This window comes from Chiloscyllium punctatum, chromosome 22 (assembly GCF_047496795.1).
Source record: "Chiloscyllium punctatum isolate Juve2018m chromosome 22, sChiPun1.3, whole genome shotgun sequence".
Taxonomy (NCBI): Eukaryota; Metazoa; Chordata; class Chondrichthyes; order Orectolobiformes; family Hemiscylliidae; genus Chiloscyllium; species Chiloscyllium punctatum.
The window spans coordinates 60,361,369-60,379,837 of record NC_092760.1 but is presented as its reverse complement, the minus strand read 5'-3'; the positions used below and the strand labels follow the sequence as shown (position 1 = coordinate 60,379,837).

The 18,469-nt window shown below is 44.4% G+C and overlaps 1 protein-coding gene across 1 annotated transcript in view; it reads right to left on the bottom strand.

Annotated features, from left to right (window-relative positions):
* The window catches only part of LOC140493374 (uncharacterized), a 91,073-nt gene that overhangs the window by 39,162 nt on the left and 33,442 nt on the right, over window positions 1-18,469 (bottom strand). Inside the window, exons 5-9 of the mRNA XM_072591771.1 lie at window positions 17,373-17,466; window positions 16,527-16,709; window positions 11,035-11,160; window positions 5,060-5,161; window positions 2,222-2,334 (exon numbers count right to left, since the gene is read on the bottom strand). Of these exons, the coding sequence (XP_072447872.1) occupies window positions 2,222-2,334; window positions 5,060-5,161; window positions 11,035-11,160; window positions 16,527-16,709; window positions 17,373-17,466 (618 nt within the window). The remainder of the gene's footprint in view (window positions 1-2,221; window positions 2,335-5,059; window positions 5,162-11,034; window positions 11,161-16,526; window positions 16,710-17,372; window positions 17,467-18,469) is intronic.

The window sequence follows — 18,469 nt, the reverse complement described above, 5'->3', positions numbered from 1 at the left end:
CTGCACTGTTGGGGAACCCTTACTGAGGAAGGGCTGCATTGGTGGGGTCCCTTACTGAGGAAGTGCTGCAATGTTGGGGGGCCCTTACTGAGGAAGTGTTGCAATGTTGGGAGGCCCTTGTTGAGGAAGTGCTGCACTGTTGGGGATCCGTTACTGAAGAAGTGCTGCACTGTTGGGGGCACTTAATGAGGAAATGCTGCACTGTTGCAGAGGCCTTACTGAGGAGGTGGTGCACTGCTGAGGGGCCCTTACTGGAGAAGTGCTGCACTGTTGCAGGGCCGTACTGAGAAAGTGCTGTACTGTTGGTGGGCTCTTACTGGGAAGTGCAGCATTGTTGGGAAACCCTGACTGAGGGAATGCTGCACTGATGGGGGACCTTACTGAGGAAGTGCTGCACTGTTGGGGGGACCCTTACTGAGGAAGTGTTGCACTGTTGGAGGGCCTTACTGAGGAAGTGCTGCACTGTTGGAGGGCCCTTACTGAGGAAGTGTTGCACTGTTGGGGGGCCCTTACTGAGGAAGTGCTGGACTGTGGGGGAGCTCTTACTAATGAAGTGTTGCACTCTTGTGAAGGGCTCTTAATGAGGAAGTGTTGCATTGTTGGCAGGCCATACTGAGGACATGCTGCATTGTGGGGGAACCCTTCCTGAGGAAGTGCTGCATTGTTGGTGAACTCTTACTGAGGAAGGGCTGCACTGTTGCAGGGGCCTTACTGAGGAAGGGCTGCACTGTTGCAGGGGCCTTACTGAGGAAGTGCTGCATGTTGGGAGCTCTTACTGGAGAAGTGTTGCACTGTTGAGGGGCCGTACTGAGAAAGTGCTGTTCTGTTGGTGGGCCCTTACTGAGGAAGTGCAGCATTGTTTGGGAACCCTTGCTGAGGAAGTGCTACACTGATGGAGGACCTAACTGAGGAAGTGCTGTATTGTTTGGGGCCCTTACTGAGGAAGTGTTGCACTGTTGGGGAGCCCTTATTGAGGAAGTGTTGCACTGCTGGGGGCCCTTACTGAGGAAGTGCTGCACTGTTGGGGAGGCCCTCACCGAGGAAGTGCTACATTGTGGTATAAATACGGGGTAGACCATTTAGGACAGAGATGAGGAGAAACTTCTTCATCCAGAGAGTGTGGCTGTGTGGAATGCTCTGCCCCAGAGGGCAGTGGATGCCCAGTCTCTGGATTCATTTAAGAAAGAGTTAGATAGAGCTCTCAAGGATTGTGGAATCAAGGGTTATGGAGATAAGGCAGGAACAGGATACTGATTAAGGATGATCATCCATGATCATAATGAATGGTGGTGCAGGCTCGAAGGGCAGAATGGCCTACTCCTGCACCTTTTGTCTATTGTCTATTGTTGAAGGCCACTTACTGAGGATGTGCTGCACTGTTGGGGGGACCTTACTGAGGAAGTGATGCACTGTTGGAGGGGCCTTACTGAGGTCATGCTGCACTGTTGGGGGCGGTTTACTGAGGTCATACTGCACTGTTGAGGGGCCCTTATTGAGGTCATGCTGCACTGTTGGGGGGCCCTTACTGAGGACATGCTGCACCGACAAGTTGTTGTATTTCAAATGAAGTCAACAACGTGTCTTTGTAATGAGGTGAAATTAAAAGTTCACCAGGAGCAGGGCAGTTCAAAGAAGTAGATTTTATGGAATGGCTTAATGGAGGAATTAGCAATGGGTGGAATGGGAAGGGAAAGAGAGAGAGACAGTTCCATAATTCCAGAATTCAAAACTTAATAGATCCTTGTAACTGAAGGTGGGGTTACCAATGGTGGAGTCATTTAAAATGAAGAATGTTTGAGAGGATGGATGTCTCAGAGGCTTGTGAGACTGGGGGGTTTACAGAAGTGGGGATGAGAGGGGATGGATTTGAAAACAAGGATTTTAAAATCAAGGAATTGCTATAGACCAGGTGCATCGGGTGGCACAGGACTCAACTGTGCATTCAGATTAAAGGGCTGTGAAGAAGTTGGATTTTATTCCACCTTGCCCTGCAGCTGAAATTGGCTGATTTAAAGCAAGAGAGGCGCTCAAATATTGAGTAATGCTCATGTGAAACATCTTGGGATAATTATATTAAAGACACTATATAAATACAAGTTGTCAGTTGTTTAACAGGAGTATAATTTGAGCATGGTGTTACATTGGAGAATATGCTGTCAGTGGTGTTTATTTGAGTTCAGTGGCAGGGATATACTCCAAACATCTATACAGTATTGGTTACCTATTCTCTGCACCTCCTAGCTGTGCTGTCACCGTTTCAGTCTCACTGTGTGGATTTGCTGCTGTCTGTGCAGCTGATCTTCCATCTGTCTCACCCAGCCGCTGCCACAAGCCCTGTGTGTAACAGGGAACAGCAATGGACCATTAAACTCCCAACAGTGCAGTGTTTCACACAATATCAAGAGACCTCAAAGGGCTTTACAATCATACAGTCACACGGTCATAGAGTTGTAAAGCACGGAAACAGGCCTTTTGGCCTGATCTAGTCCCATTTGCCTGCATTTGGCCCATATCCCTCTAAACCTTTCCTATCTCTGTACTGTCCAAATGTATTTTGAATATTAGATTAGATTCCCTACAGTGTGGAAACAGGCCCTTCGGCCCAATAAGTCCACACAGACCTTCTGAAGAGCAACCCACCCAGACCCATTTCCCTCTAACTAATGCACCTAACACTATGGGCAATTTAGCATAGCCAATTCACCTGACCTGCACATCTTTGGACTGTGGGAGAATACCGGAGGAAACCCATGCAGACACAGGGAGAATGTGCAAAACCCATACAGACAGTCGCCCGGGTCCCTGGTGCTGTGAGGCAGCAGTGCTAACCACTGAGCCACCGTGTCACCTATCTTAATTATACCCACCTCTACCACTTCCTTTGGCATCTCTCTCCATATATGCACCATCTGGGCAGCACGGTGGCTCAGTGGTTAGCACTGCTGCCTCACAGCACCAGGGTCCCAGGTTTGATTCCAGCCTCGGGCAACTCTCTGCGTGGAGTTTGCACATTCTCCCAGTGTCTGCGTGGGTTTGCTCCTGTTTCCTCCCACAGTCCAAAGATGTGCAGGTCAGGTGAATTGGCCATACTAAATTGACCACAGTGTTAGGTGCATTAGTCAGAGGGAATTGGGTCTGGGTGGGTTATTCTTCAGAGGGTCGGTGTGGACTTGTTGGGCCGAAGGGCTGTTTCCATACTGTAGGGAATCTAATCTAAACACTCTGCATAAAAAAATTGCACCTCAAGTCCTTTTTCAATCTTTCCCCTCTCACCTTAAACCGATTCCCTCCAGTTCTGGACTCCCACACCCTGGGGAAAAGATTTTGGTTATTTACCTTACTTATGCCCTTCATGATTTTATAAGCTCCTGTAAGGCCATCCCTTAACCTTCCACGCTCCAGGGAATAAAGTCTCAGCCCATCCAGCCTCTCCTGGTCATTCAAATTTTCCAGTCTTGCTAACATCCTTGTAAATCGTTATGCATGCTTTTCATTTTAATAAAAGCCTTCCTATAGCAGGGTGACCAGAATTGTATGTAGTACTCCAAATGTGGTCTTATCAAAGCCTCATGCAACTGCAACGTGACATTCCAATTCCTGTACCCAATGCTCAATGAAGCAGTCGCTATTAGAATGTACTTGCCACTTCAGCTGCTCCCTCACCTCTCCATGTGCCCTTTACATTGCTTCAACATCACCTTCAGCTTTCCACCTGTCCTCTGTATGGGCAGCCTTCCCCACATGGTATCCCTAGCCTTGACTGATATCGACTGATACTGGTGGTGCTGAACCTACTCAAGGCATCCCAGAAACTTGCAGCAGGCACCAATATTCCAAAAACCCCCACTTTTTTCCATTGTCCCTCTCATTGCTCCAACTGCTCCTGAGTCTGGGATCCAGAAGAAGGGATATAATCTTAAATTGAAACCAGACTGTTCTGAAATGAAGCTCTCCGTGGGATACCAGGACTAAAATGGCTCATTTGTGAGAAGATGTTACTTGTATTCCACCAGTATCGGAGATGAAGAGGTAATCTAAATGATTCTTTAAAATACTTAAAGGAACTGTTAGAGTACATGGAGAGAAATGATTTCCTCTAGAAGAGGGCATCAAAACACGGGATATAATCTTAAAATTAGTCAGGCCACACTGGGGTGATAGCAGGTAGAACTTATTTACACAAAGATTAGTAGAAATATGAAACTCACTTCCCCAAATAACTACTGTGGCATTGGGTCAACGAAACATTTCAAAATGGAGATAGGTATTAGTATTGGGTGAAAGGTAAGACAGTGAGGCCCGGGGACACAATAGATAACAGCGACCCTGCCTCATAGTCAGATATTCTGGGTTTGAGTCCCATCCCGGGACCTGTAAGGTGTGTTCAGAATGCAGTCAAAAAGATTGATTATCAACCTGTGAATCCTTCCAACACACGCCAATGCCAGAGAGTATCAACAGGGTAGATTTCTGGTTCACCATACAATAGGAAGCAAGTTTAGTGCCTCCATCACCACCATCCACAGCTCCAGGCTACAACATGTAGGTAAAGGTGCATCTTCCCACAAAACTCAGATACTGTCAATGCATTACACCAAGGGTAAAATAAATATTTGAGAGAATATAATTTAGAGAATTTGACAGGGTCATGGGTGGGGCAAATTGGGGTGTTCAAGCTAAAAGGGATGTGAAACCATGGCAGCAAACCAGATTTAAGTTCCAGATCAGCCATGATCTAATTGGATGGTGACACTGGCTGAAGGGTTGTTTTGCCTGACAGCATCGAATCTGGGACCTGGAATTGCATGGGGCTCAGTTGTCAGCATCACATGGGGCTCATTAAACAATGAACAGTGAGCAAGCAGGTTACGAAAGGCTTAAAAAGATTGGGGCTCTTGTGGTGCAGTGTCAGTGACCCTCCCTCTGAGCCAGGAGATGCAGGTTCAAGTCTTACCTGCTCCACAGATTGTAATAACATCTTTGAACAGGTTGATTACAAAATATCTATGCTGACCAGGGAAAGGTACATCTGCTTCAATCAACACTGTTTAAAACTGACCTGTATCTGTTCCTGAAGAACTTGAAGACAGTGGTGATCATAATCACGTTCCTGCTTAATCATTCCAGCTAACATCTGACACTGAGCTTCCTCTGACAGCACCTACAACACAATAACATTCCCTGACTTAATATGCATTTTCTATCATCAATATTGACAGAAGGTGTACATTAGAGTCTTTTTATAAAGGGGTAGCAGAGACGTAGGTGTTAAAGGTGGGCAGAGAAGTGGGGTATTGAACTTTACAGCTTTCATACATGAATGCAAAAAGCAGGCAAAACGATGTGGAGGTGCCGGTGTTGGTCTGGCATGGACAGAGTGAGAAGTCACACGACATCAGGTTATAGTCCAACAGATTTATTTGAAATCGCAAGCTTTCGGAGTGCTGCTCCTTCATCACCTGATGAAACAGCAGTACTCTGAAAGCTTGTGATTTCAAACAGACCGCTTGGACCATAACCTGATGTCATGTGTCTTCACTTAAAATGAGGTAGACAAAATTAGGTACAAATAGAGAGAAATAGGAGTGATTTAGAAGACATCACATTGATATATTATAATGTGGCCATGTTTGCAAACTAGATAATCTAGTGTAGATGACATTTTGAAAGACAGAAGACGTAATAGTGCAGCGTTAATTGATAATTGTATCAAACATTTGGGGAAGACCAATCGTAAGATGGTAGCATTTTGTATTAATATTGAACGTGTACTTAGGCTGCCAGATTTTCTGCTGGTCATTCATTCCTCACCATCTTTCAGTTCCTTCACATTTTGTTAGTGCATTGTATGGTTCACAACTTAATGGTTAAGCACATTTTAACTTTATTATTGGTGTCTGTGGTCCTTAGTGGACTGTGGCTACTTAATATTTATCTGCCAGAAGTAATTGTGATGATTTAATACCACATGTGCAGAAGTGACAGTCTTGAAAGAGATAAAGCCACAGACCCATGCTGGATGGCAGATTAATTTTAAGGATTTCTTGACACAGATCAATTATTTCAAATAACATCTTGTGATGTCCTCAACCTGCCCAAGAGGATATAAAGATGTAAGTCTATCTTTCTAATTTTTATTGGATGTCGTTGTCAAATCACCGCAGCCAAATGTTCTCATCCCAAGTTAGTTTGGCCTGCTATACCCTCAGGTTGCTCCTGTTCTCACCTGTTCTGAGAGGAAGGAAGAAGGAAGGTTTGTTTTCATTAGCTGATGACTTCTCTCGTAAACCTGTCTCAGAGTTCACCGACAGGACTGCAGTCTCACCAGGAAATTGAAGGATAAAAGCAAATATCCAGAATCTAATACAAAGTTACCATGTGCAAATCAAAAACTGGAATTCGAAATAACTGGCATGTACATTACTATCACTGAACCAGGGAGCTGTTCTGGTAATGATGACTTATTATAAATGTGTACAGGTATAGTACAGGAGGAGACAATTCTTCCCTTTGTGAAGAGGATTTTGGGTAATACCAGATGGAGGTTGGGAAAAAATTGTGGCTGTAAGAGCTGCTCCTTTTTTGAGGTATTTTAGGTGCTGGAGGTGATCTCTTCAAATTCCAGGAGCAGCAATTACTGTTGTTTTATGCTGTTGCATTGTTCTGGAACTTCAGAGAAAATAAAGTCAAAACAATGGCACTTTTAAAAGGCAGAAAGACAGACAAAGGAAGCAAGCACATGGTCAGGAGGGAGGGAGAGAGAGAGAAAGAAACCTACACTGTTAACTGACACAGCAGTGAATCTGCACAGTTACTGCCTTTGCTGTTTAATTTCATGTACCCCTGGACATTGGAATGCATTGAGGAAAAATGATCAAACATCAAAGTTCACAGCTGATCTTGGAGGAACCTGTGTGGGAGACCTCACAGCACAGCAACAGATAAGTGCATAGTTTTTAACACATAACCTTGTTGTAAGTCTGCAGTACTGAATAGAGTGGGTTCTTTCTTGATTATATGTTTTATTGAAATCTGTCTCGATTAAATTTTTAAAAATATAAACCATAAGTACGAGGTTAGCCTGGAGCACTTTTTTACTGGGTCTGTAGATTGCGAAGGAGCAAAGATGGCCTTTAGTAGCGTGGTCTTCCTGTCGGATGTGGGAGCTTATCGGAGAGTTTCCATGTTACTGATGATTATGTCTGCAGGAAGTGTGTTTGGTTGCGAATGCTATTGGATTGCATGGATCGGTTGGACCAGCATTGAGAGGCAATGAGAAATCTACAGAGGTTACGGATGGAAGTTAAAGGAAGGGAGAAAAGCTGCAGATACAGTCAGTAAATGGATTAACTCCAGGAAAGGTAGGAGGGGTAGGTAGGTGGTGCTGGGGTCTTCTGTGGCTAGCCCCATTTCAAATAAGTATGCTATTTTGGAAAATGTAGGGGTGATGGATTCTCAGGGGAATATAGCACGAACAGCCCTGTTTCCAGTATTGAGAATTGCTCTAATGTAATGAGGGGTACATCGGTTCCAAGCAATTGATTGTGTTAGGGCACTCTCCAGTCTGAGGCACAGATGGACAGTATCTGCAGTCAGCAGTGAAAAATCAGAATGGTGTCTTGCCTCCCTGGTGCCAGGATCAAGGATGTCTCAGAGAAGGTGCAAAATGTTCTCAAGGGGGAGAGGGACCAGCAGGAGGTCGTTGTTCAAATTGGAACCAATGACATAGAAAGGGAAAAGGATGCAATTCTGAAGGGAAAATATAGAAAGTGAGGCAGGAATTTAAAGAGGAGGTCCTTGAGAGTAGTAATAGCTGGATTACTCCTGGTGCTACAAACTGGTGAGGGCAGGATTAGGAGGATAGAACTGAATAGTGTGTGACTGAGGGGCTGGTGTATGGGAGAAGGGGTAGAAGTGACCAGTACAAGAAGGACAAATTGCACCTGAATTGGAAGGAGACTAATATACTGACAGGGAAATTACCTGGAGCTGTTCAGGAGGAGTTAAACTAGTAAGATGGATGGTTGGGACCCAAGGAAATAGTGAGGAAAGCGATCAGTCTGAGACTGGAACAGTGGAAAAGGGAGCAAGTAAAACAGTTAGGGCAGGTATGAACAAAGCAGAAAACAAGTTAGGACTGATACATTAAACTGCATTTACTTCAGTGCAAGGGGCCTAACAGGGAAGGCAGATGAACTTAGGGCATGGTTAGGAACATGAGGCTGGGATATCAAAGCAATTATAGAAACGTGGCTCAGGGATGGGCAGGACTGGCAGCTTAGTGTTCCAGGATACAAATGCTACAGGAAGGACAGAAAGGGAGGCAAGAGAGGAGGGGGAGTGGTGTTTTTGATAAGGGATAGTATTACTGCTGTACTTAGGGAGGATATTCCTGGAAGTATATGCAGAGAAATTAGTTGGGTGGAACTGAGAAATAAGAAAGGGATGATCACCTTATTGGAATTGTATTATCGACTCCTTAATAGTCAGAGGGAAATTGAGGAACAAATTTGGAAGGAGATCTCAGTTATTTGTGGTAGGGGGTAGGGGATTTCAACTTTCCAAACACTGACTGGGACTGCCATAGTGTTTATGGTTTTGGTGGAGAGGAATTTGTTCAGTGTGTACAAGAAAATTTTCTGATTCAGTATGTGGATGTACCTACTAGAAAAGGTGCAAAATTTGCCTCCTGTTGGGAAATAAGGCAGGGCAGGTGACTGAGGTGTCAGTGGGGGAGCACTTTGGGGCCAGCGACCAAAATTCTATTAGTTTTAAAATAGTGATGGAAAAGAATAGACTGGATCGAAAAGTTGAAGTTCTAATTTGAGGAAGGCTAGTTTTGACGGTATGAGGAAAGAACTTTCAAAAGCTGATTGAGCGCGGATGTTTGCAGATAAAGGGACATCTGGAAAACGGGAAACCTTCAGAAATGAGATAATGAGAATCCAGAGACAGTATATTCCTTTTAGGGTGAAAGGAAAGGCTGGTAGGTGTAGAGAGTGCTGGATGACTAAAGAAATTGTGGTTTTGGTTAAGAAAAAGGAAGGAAGCATATTACAGGTATAGACAGGAGAGATTGAGTGAATCCTTAGAAGAGTGCAAAGGCTGTAAGAGTATACTTAAGAGGTAAATCAGGAGGGCAAAAAGGGGACATGAGATAGCTTTGGCAATTAAGAGTAAGGAGAATCCAAAGGGTTTTTATAAATACATTAAGGACAATAGGGTAACTAGGGAGAGAATAGGGCCCCTCAAAGATTGACGAGGTGGCTTTTGTGTGGAGCTGCAGGAGATGGGGGAGTTACTAAACGAGTATTTTCCATCAATGTTTACTGTGGAAAAGGACATGGAAGATATAGAATGTAGGAAAATAGATGGTGACATCTTGAAAAAAAGTCCATATTACAGAGGATGAGGTGCTGGATGTCTTGAAACGCATAAAAGCAGATGAATTCTCAGGACCTGATCAGGTGTTCCCTAGAACTCTGTGGGAAGCTAGGGAAGTGACTGCTGGGCCCCTTGCTGAGATATTTGTATCATCGATAGTCACAGGTGAGGTGTTGGAAGATTGAAGGTTGGCTAACGTGGGCCACTGTTTAAGAAGGGCGGTAAAGACAATCCAGGGAACTACAGACAGGTGAGCCTGACCTCAGTGGTGGGCAACTTGTTGGAGGGAATCCTGAGGAACAGGATTTACATATATTTGGAAAGGCAAGGACTGATTAGGGATAGTCAACATGGCTTTGTGCGTGGGAAATCATGTCTCACAAACTTGATTGAGTTTTTCGAAAAAATAACAAAGAGGATTGAGGAGGGCAGAGCAGAGGATGTGATTTATATGGACTTCGGTAAAGTGTTCGACAAGGTTCCCCATGGGAGACTGGTTAGCAAGGTTAGATCTCATGGAATACAGGGAGAACTAGCCATTTGAATACAGAATTGGCTTAAAGGTAGATGATAGAGGGTTGTTTTCAGACTTGTGGCCTGTGACCAGTGATATACATCAAAGGTCAGTGCTGGGTCCGCTGCTTATCCTCATTTATGTAAATGATTTGGATGTGAACATTGCAGGTATAGTTAGTCAGATGAAGATGACACCAAAAGTGGAGGTGTAGTGGACAGCAGGGAAGGTTATCTCAGAGAACAATGGGATCTTGATCAGATGGGTCAATGGGCTGAGAAGTGGCATATGGAGTTTAATTTAGATAAATGTGAAGTGCTGCATTTTGGAAAAGCAAATCAGAGCAGGACTTATACACTTAATGGTAAGGTCCTAGGGAGTGTTGCTGAACAAAGAGACCTTGGAGTGCAATTTCATAGATCCTTCAAAGTGGAGTTTCAGGTGGACAGCATAGTGAAGAAGGCATTTGGTATGCTTTCCTTTATATGTCGGAGCATCGAGTAAAAGAGTTGGGAGGTCATATTGTGGCTATCCAGGGCATTTATTAGGCCACTTTTAGAATATTGTACGAAATTCTGATATCCTTCCTACCTGTTGTGAAACTTGAAAGGGTTCAGAAAAGGTGTACAAGGATGTTGCCAGCGTTGGAAGAGTTGAGCTATAGAAAGAGGCTGAATAGGCTGGGGCTGTTTTCCCTGGAGCGTCGGAGGCTGAGGGTGACTTTATAGAGGTATATAAAATCATGAGGGGCATGGATAGGAAAAACAGACAAGGTCTTTTCCCTGGGGTGGGGGAGTCCAGAACTAGAGGGCATAGGTTTAGGGTGAGAGGGGAAGGACATAAAAGACACCTAAGGGGCATTTTCACGCAAAGGAAGGTGCATGTATGGAATGAGCTGCCAGCGAAAGTGATGGAGACTGATACAAATGCAACATTAAAAGGCATCTGCAAAATGTTTCTTTTCAAGTATTTATTCAACTTTCTTTTGAAAGCATGGTGAAAAACAGATTCAATAATATCACTCCATAATATAATTCCATTATATGACAATTCTTATTTTGTAATCATTGATGTAGGCTTGTGCAAAATTCAGTGTAGGGCTTATTCGAGGTCAGTCCTCACTGAGGAATACCAACCTTACTGTGCAAAGCAGTTACTTCTTCTTTGAGAAGACCAATACACTGGTGAAGCTGTTGGTTTTCAGACATCTCGTGCTCCAACAGGATTTGATCACTGTTCTGCAGTGCAATTAAAGTTGTCACCTGATTAAAGTAAAAGATTCATTCAGTGGAAACGTTTGCTCGAATCTAAGAGTCATGTCCCTTTGGTAATCAATTCAACATGCTAGCTTAGATCAGTACAACAGCTCTTCTATCCAATATCCTCAACATCAATACTGGGAGAGTGTAGGTCCCATTAGTGAGGTGGGGCAAAACTAAGCCAAAGTTGCACTTTTGAACAATATTGAAGGAATGCAAAACTGTTAGAGGGTCAATGATGAATTTTGTGGTTTTCTATATGTTCGCCCAAGTAGCATATTACAGAGAAACAGGTTTATACTGAGTCAAATATCTGGAAGTTTATTAACAATTTCATAAGTGACATACACAGTCTGGGCTCTATTCTGACCTACATTACAGATACACATCATGAACTAAATGGTTGGCTGTTTGTTGATTGTTGAATGAATAGGGAGTAAGGTGGAGACCTCTTATATTAGGTCATCACATGGGATGATGTCATCTAAAGAAGGTAGTTCTCTGAGGACCATCTGATGAGAACTCCCCTTTGAGAACCCCTTGAAAAGAACATAGTAATAATGTGGATGAATGCATTTGTAATAAGTTGGATGAAAGAACTGGATTAATGAATATAATGTAACTGGGATCACGGAGACCTGGCTCCAGGGTGACCAAGGATGGGAACTCAATGTCCAGGGTTATTCAATTTTCAGGAAAGATCGATGGAAAGGAATGGGTGGTGAGGTAGTGTTGCTGATGAGGGAGGAGATTAGCTACTAAGGAAGAACATTAGCCTGGATGATGTGGAATCTGTATGGGTGGAGCGAAGGCAAAACAACATTAATGTGAGTTGTGTACAGACTACAAACAGTAATTGTGAGGTTGGGGATTGTATCAAACAGGAAATTAGACATGCATGCAGTAAGGGTAAAACAGTTATTATGGCTGACTTCAGTCTACATATTTATTGGACTAAAGAAACCGATAGCATTGTAATAGAGGAGGATTTCCTGGAATGTATGGTTTCCTCGACAAATATGTCAAGGAACCAGGCAAGAGAGCAAGCCATCCTAGACTGGGTATTGTGTAATGAGAGAGGATTAATTAGCAACCTTGACATGTGAGATCCTTTGGAAAGAGTGACCATGATATGGTAGAATTCTTCATTAAGATGCAGGGTGATACAGTTAAATCTGAGACTAGGGTACTGAACTGAAAGAAAGCTAACATTGGTGGTTTGAGGCAAGACTTGGCTAGGATAAGCTGGCCAAGAATACTTAAGAGGTTGATGGTAAATAGGCAAAGGCAGACATTTAAAGAACACATGGATGAACTTCAACAATTGTATATCCCTATCTGGTGTAAGAGTAAAACAGGGAAGGTGGCTCAACCATGGCTACCCAGGGACCCAGGTTTGATTCCAGCCTCAGGGAACTGTGTGGAGTTTGCATTCTCCTTGTGTCTGCGTGGGTTTCCTCCAGGTGCTCCGGTTTCCTCCCACAATCCAAAGATGTGCAGGTCAGGTGAATTGGCCATGCCAAATTGCCCAGAGTGTTAGGTGCATTAGTCAGAGGGAAATGGGTCTGGGTGGGTTTCTCTTCAGAGGGTTGGTGCGGACTTGTTGGGCCGAAGGGCCTGTTTCCACACTGTAGACAGTCTAATCTACAAAAAGGGAAATCGGGGACAGTGTTATAACCAAAGGGGAGGCATACAAATTGACCAGAAAAAGAGCAATCCTGAGAACAGGGAGAAATTTATAATTCAGCAGAGGAGGACAAAGGGTTTAATTTGGAAGGGGAGCAGGCTGGATGCGGGAAGAATGTTCCTGATGTTGGGGAAGTCCAGAACTAGGGATCACAGTCTAAGAATAAGGGGTAAGCCATTCAGGACTGAGATAAGGAAGAATTCCTTCACTCAGAGAGTTGTGAACCTGTGGAATTCCCTAACACAGGAAGCTGTTGGGGCCAGTTCATTCAATATATTCAAGAGGGAACTGGAGGTGGCCATTGTGCTAAAGAGATCAAGGGATATGGAGAGAAAGCAGGAATGGGATACTGAAATTGCGTGATCATGTTGAACGGTGGTAGAGACTCAAAGGGCTGAAAATAGCCTACTTCTGCACCTATTTTCTATGAAATGATTCATTGAAACTGCTTTCTCAAGCACCTACTGTATTTCCAGGGGGACGAAGCTTATGCTGTGTCAATCACTTCTCTGAACTCTTTTAGCCAACGGCCATGATACAACTACTCAAGCCATTGGATGACTATTGGCCCCCTGCCTACCTCCATTTGAAGCTTTGTTTCATTCTTTTTAAGAACAAAGTTTTTGAAAATAACCCACTGATAATAGAGAGCATTTTGAGTCAGATAAATGGTTGATGCTAATTCAGTATACAGTGTATATTATGACCTCTGTCCTTCTTGTAATTCTTCCCTTTTGCTTTCATAAGCCTGAATTTTGGAAGGAATTTTGGAATGAGAGGAACTGAATAAAAATTAAGGATGTTATGCTTAGTTATCTCGGGCATTGCTGAAACTATGTATCCATGGCTGTGTGCAGTTTAGGTGCAAATGTGTTGGAGGCAATTCAGAGGAAGTTGACTAGATTGATACCAAGAATGAATGGAATGTTTGGACAGACTGGAATTGTTTCCAGTCTGAAAGAGTGAAGGGTTATGTGATTAAATTGTGTAAGATTTTGAATGGTCCAAAATCCTGGACCTGACTGTGACTGTACCCCCACCTTATAGACTGAAGCAGCTCAACACTACCTCCTCCTGGACAATTAGTGTTGGCCAACAGATTCTGTCCTTATCAGTGACACCATTATCCTGAGAGAGAATTAAGAGAATGCCTCAAAAGACTAAATTAAAATAAAAACAGTATTTTACAGTTTTATTTAAAGTGAGGAATGACAATTAGTTAGTGGATGATTTAAGCCAAACTGAACATCTCCAAGTGGGCATATTTTGATTAACCCTGTTACTTCAGGGTCTGTCAGTTTTCTGAGTGAGCTATCAGAATCTTTCTCATTACACTGAATCCCTGTTGAGTCAATGCATGGCATTGTGGTTGGAACTAAAGCACATGGATTGCAGCAGTTCAAGAAGGTAGCTCACCACAATCTTCTCAAACAACTGAAAATGGGCAATAAATGCCATTCCAGCCAGTGACACCCATGTCCCATGAGTGAACATAAAAACAAATTAGCAGAAGGGTATCTTTGATTCATGTCAAAATTGAGAAAAGTTATTGACATGTTCATATATGCTCACACACATGTCCCTTCACTGTTTTGTTCACACACTCACCATGTAACTATAGTTAAATGAAAACCTTCAGCTAGTGAGGACGGAAAACATATGTCTGTGGCTGCATCTTCCTCTGATTCAGTCTAATATCTTCTAGCTGCTAATGGACAGTATGTCAAGCCACCACTCTAGGCTATCTAGCAGGCAAGTGGAACTAATTTGGGAGCAGGTTCAGCGTGGACTAGTTAGACCAAAGGGTCTGTTTCTGTGCTGTATGACTCTATCTGTCCAGGGATCATCAGTTTTTGATTCCTTAAAGCACAGTATATAGGGCAACTCATTCCCTCAAACTCTGCAGACTCTTGTCTCCCCACACAGCTCAATGTAGACTTCTCCCCTCACAGTGTGGACCCTCTTCCCTCACAGTATAGATCCTTTCCCCTTACAATGTGGACCGTCTGCCCTCAGTGTGGACCATCTCCCCTCACAATGTAGACCCTCTCTTCTCACAATGTAGACCCTCTTCCCTCACAGCTCAATGTAAACCCTCTCCCCCCACAGTGTGAAACCTTCCCCCTCAGTATGGACCCCCTCCCCTCACAGTGTGGACCCACTCCCCTCAAAGTGTGGAACCTCTCTGCTCACAGGATAGACCCTCTCCTCTCTGCTCATAGTGTGGACCCTCTCCCCTCACAGTTTAGACAATCTCCTCTCAGCATGTAGACCGTCTCCCCTCACAGCTCAGTATAGACCCTCTCCCCTCACACTGTGGACCCTCTCTCCTCACAGCTCAGTGTATACCCTCTCCCCTCACAGTATGGACCCTCTCCCCACACAGTGTCTATCCTCTCCCCTCACAGTATGGACCCTCTCCCCACACAGTGTCTATCCTCTCCCCTCACATTTTGGACCCTCTCCTCTCACAGTGCAGACCCTATCCCCTCACCGTGTGCACCCTGTCCTCTCACAGTAGTAGACTCTCTCCCTCACAGTGTGGACCCTCTCCCCTCACAGTGTGGACCCTCTCCCCTCACAGCTCAGTGTCGACCCTCTCCTCCCACAGTGTAGACCCTCTCCCCTCACAATGTGGACCCTGTCCTCTCACAGTGCAGACCCTCTCTTCTCACAGTGTGGACCTTCTTCCCTCACAGTATGGAATCTCACCCCTCACAGCTCAGGGTAGACCCTCTGCCTTCACAGTGTTCATCCTCTCCCCTCACAGTGTAGACCTCTCCCCTCACAATGTGGAATCTCACCCCTCACAGCTCAGTGTAGACCCTCTCCCCTCACAGTGTGGACCCTCTCCCCTCACAGTGTGGACCCTCTCCCCTCACATTGTGGACTCTCTCCCCTCACAGTGTATACCCTCTCCTCTCGCAGTGCAGATTCCCTCCCCTCACAGTGTAGACCCTCTCCTCTAACAGTGTGGACCTTCTCCCCTCACACTGTGGACTCTCTCCACACACAGTGTATACCCTCTCCTCTCGCAGTGCAGATTCCCTCCCCTCACAGTGTAGACCCTCTCCTCTAACAGTGTGGACCTTCTCCCCTCACACTGTGGACTCTCTCCACACACAGTGTATACCCTCTCCTCTCGCAGTGCAGATCCCCTCCCCTCACAGTGTAGACCCTCTCCTCTCGCAGTGCAGATCCCCTCCCCTCACAGTGTAGACCCTCTCCTCTCACAGTGTGGACCGTCTCCCCTCATAGTGTAGACCCTCTCCTCTCACAGTGTGGACCGTCTCCACTCACAATGTGAACCCTCTCCTCTAACAGTGTGGACCCTCTCCCCTCACACTGTGGACTCTCTCCACACGCAGTGTATACCCTCTCCTCTCGCAGTGCAGATTCCCTCCCCTCACAGTGTCGACCCTCTCCTCTCGCAGTGCAGATCCCCTCCCCTCACAGTGTAGACCCTCTCCTCTCACAGTGTGGACCGTCTCCCCTCATAGTGTAGATCCTCTCCCCTCACAGTGTGGACCATCTCCCCTCACAGCTCAGCATTGCTTCGTTAATGTCTAACTCTCATTGTAGATTTGCCTGAACCTGGAATGCTAAATGGCCTCCTCCTGTTACTCATGTTGTTATTGTATTGTTAAAAATTGATGATAGGTTAAAAAATGGTAGAACATACATTTTGATCATAAAGCTGTGCCACGCTCCCTTGAAACATCTTCAGTTCAAATTCAGTTGTCTCCTTCAAGTTGTCCAGTACGCTTTTCAAAGCTGCTTCATCATAACCTCTTCCAACTCGCTCGTCAAGTTGCTGCACCAAAACCTTTGACCCTTCAATTCTTTTACTCATAGATTGTAAATCCTGTGGGGAACAGTGTTGAAAGTATAAAAAGCAGTGATCATCTAGATTGTCTTTTCATTACTATTGTGCATTTCACAGCCTCTGGGCTCCCCAAAGCTCTTTACAGCCAATTAAGTATTTTTGAAGTGTAGTCACTGTTGTAAGTTTGTAAACATGGCATGGCATTTGTGCACAGTAAGATCCCACAAAGTGTAAGAATGATGAGCAGTTAATCTGTTTCAGTGATACTGATTGAAACATTGTCCAGGAATCCAGGGAGTTTTTCACTTCTCTGCTTTAAGTATGAATCTTATACATTCAAATTAGAAAGCAAACTGGGTCTCCATTTGGCTTCTTATCCAAAAGAACAGCATCTCTAGCAGTGCAGCACTCCCTCAATACTGCACTGAATTGTTAGCCTAGATTGTTATGCATTCCTTATGGAGCTGGACTTCAAGCTTTACATTTCAGCCTCAGCAGTAAGGTTACCCATTGAGTCACAGCCTGATGCAATGTGATGCAATCAAAACTGTGTTTAACACAGTGAACCATCCCCACACATATCATAGGAAAGTCTGGTGAGCACAGAACTAAAGCCTTCGGGAAGGGATGGCAGAACACCGGGAAACGTGACAGGGGGATGATAAACTCTGGGGCAATCTCCTTGGCACAGCCATCACTCACCTTGCTGTGCTGCTCACTCTGTAGCTCCAGCTGGTGATTCAGGTGTTGTATTTGTTTGCACAGTCTGACTTTCTGAGCTGCTTCTTCTTCACACCTTTCCCAAGAGAATGTTACACAATAGTTATACACCTTTCCTCAGCATAAAGATTCAATAGTGCATGAAGGGAATGTTTTACAGGAGCTTTCACAAACTGCTTACAACATCAATCAGCTTCTCATCTGAGCTGAACATTGCTCACAGGTCAATGTTGGGTTGGGATATTACATTGTTCATATGGTGCTGAGGCTAAACCAAATGGTATAGATATAGACAACTTGTCATGTAACCTATAAGATCCTAAGAGAAAGGAGCAGGAATAGGCCATTTGGCCCATCAAGCTTCTTCCTCCATTTAATTAAATCATGGCTGATCTGTCTGTGGCCTTAACTTCAATTTCCTGCCTGACCCCATAACTCTTTCCTCCCTTGCTGATCAAAAGTCTGTCAAACTCTGGCTTAAGTATGTTCAATGGCCCAACCACTACTGTTGTCTGTGGAAAAGAATTTAAAAGATTAATGAACATCTGAGTAAAACCATCCTGCTCATCTAAAATGGGAAAGTTCTCACTTTTACACTGAGCTCCCAGATTCTAGAGCATGTGAAAGGAAAATATCCTCCCAGCATCTATCCTGCTGAGCCCCTACATGTTTCAATAAAATCACCGCTCATTAGTCTAAACTCCATTAAGGATACCGGCAATCTACTCAACCTTTTCTGAATTAACTATAAGTTATTTTTATTCACCCACGGGATAAGGACATCGCTGGCTAGGCCAGCATTTATTGCACATCCCTTATTGCTCAAAGGACAGTTAAGAATCAACCACATTGCTGCGAATCTGGAGTCACATGTAGGCCAGACCAGCTAACGTTTCCTTCCCTAATGGGCACTATTGAACCAGATGGGTTTTGCAACAACTGGCCACAGATTCATGAGTCATCATTAGAATCTTAATTCCACATTTTTATTGAATTCAAATTCCACCACCATCTATCATGGCAGAATTTGAACCCAGGTCCCAGAACATTACCTGGGTCTCTGGATTAACCATCCAGCA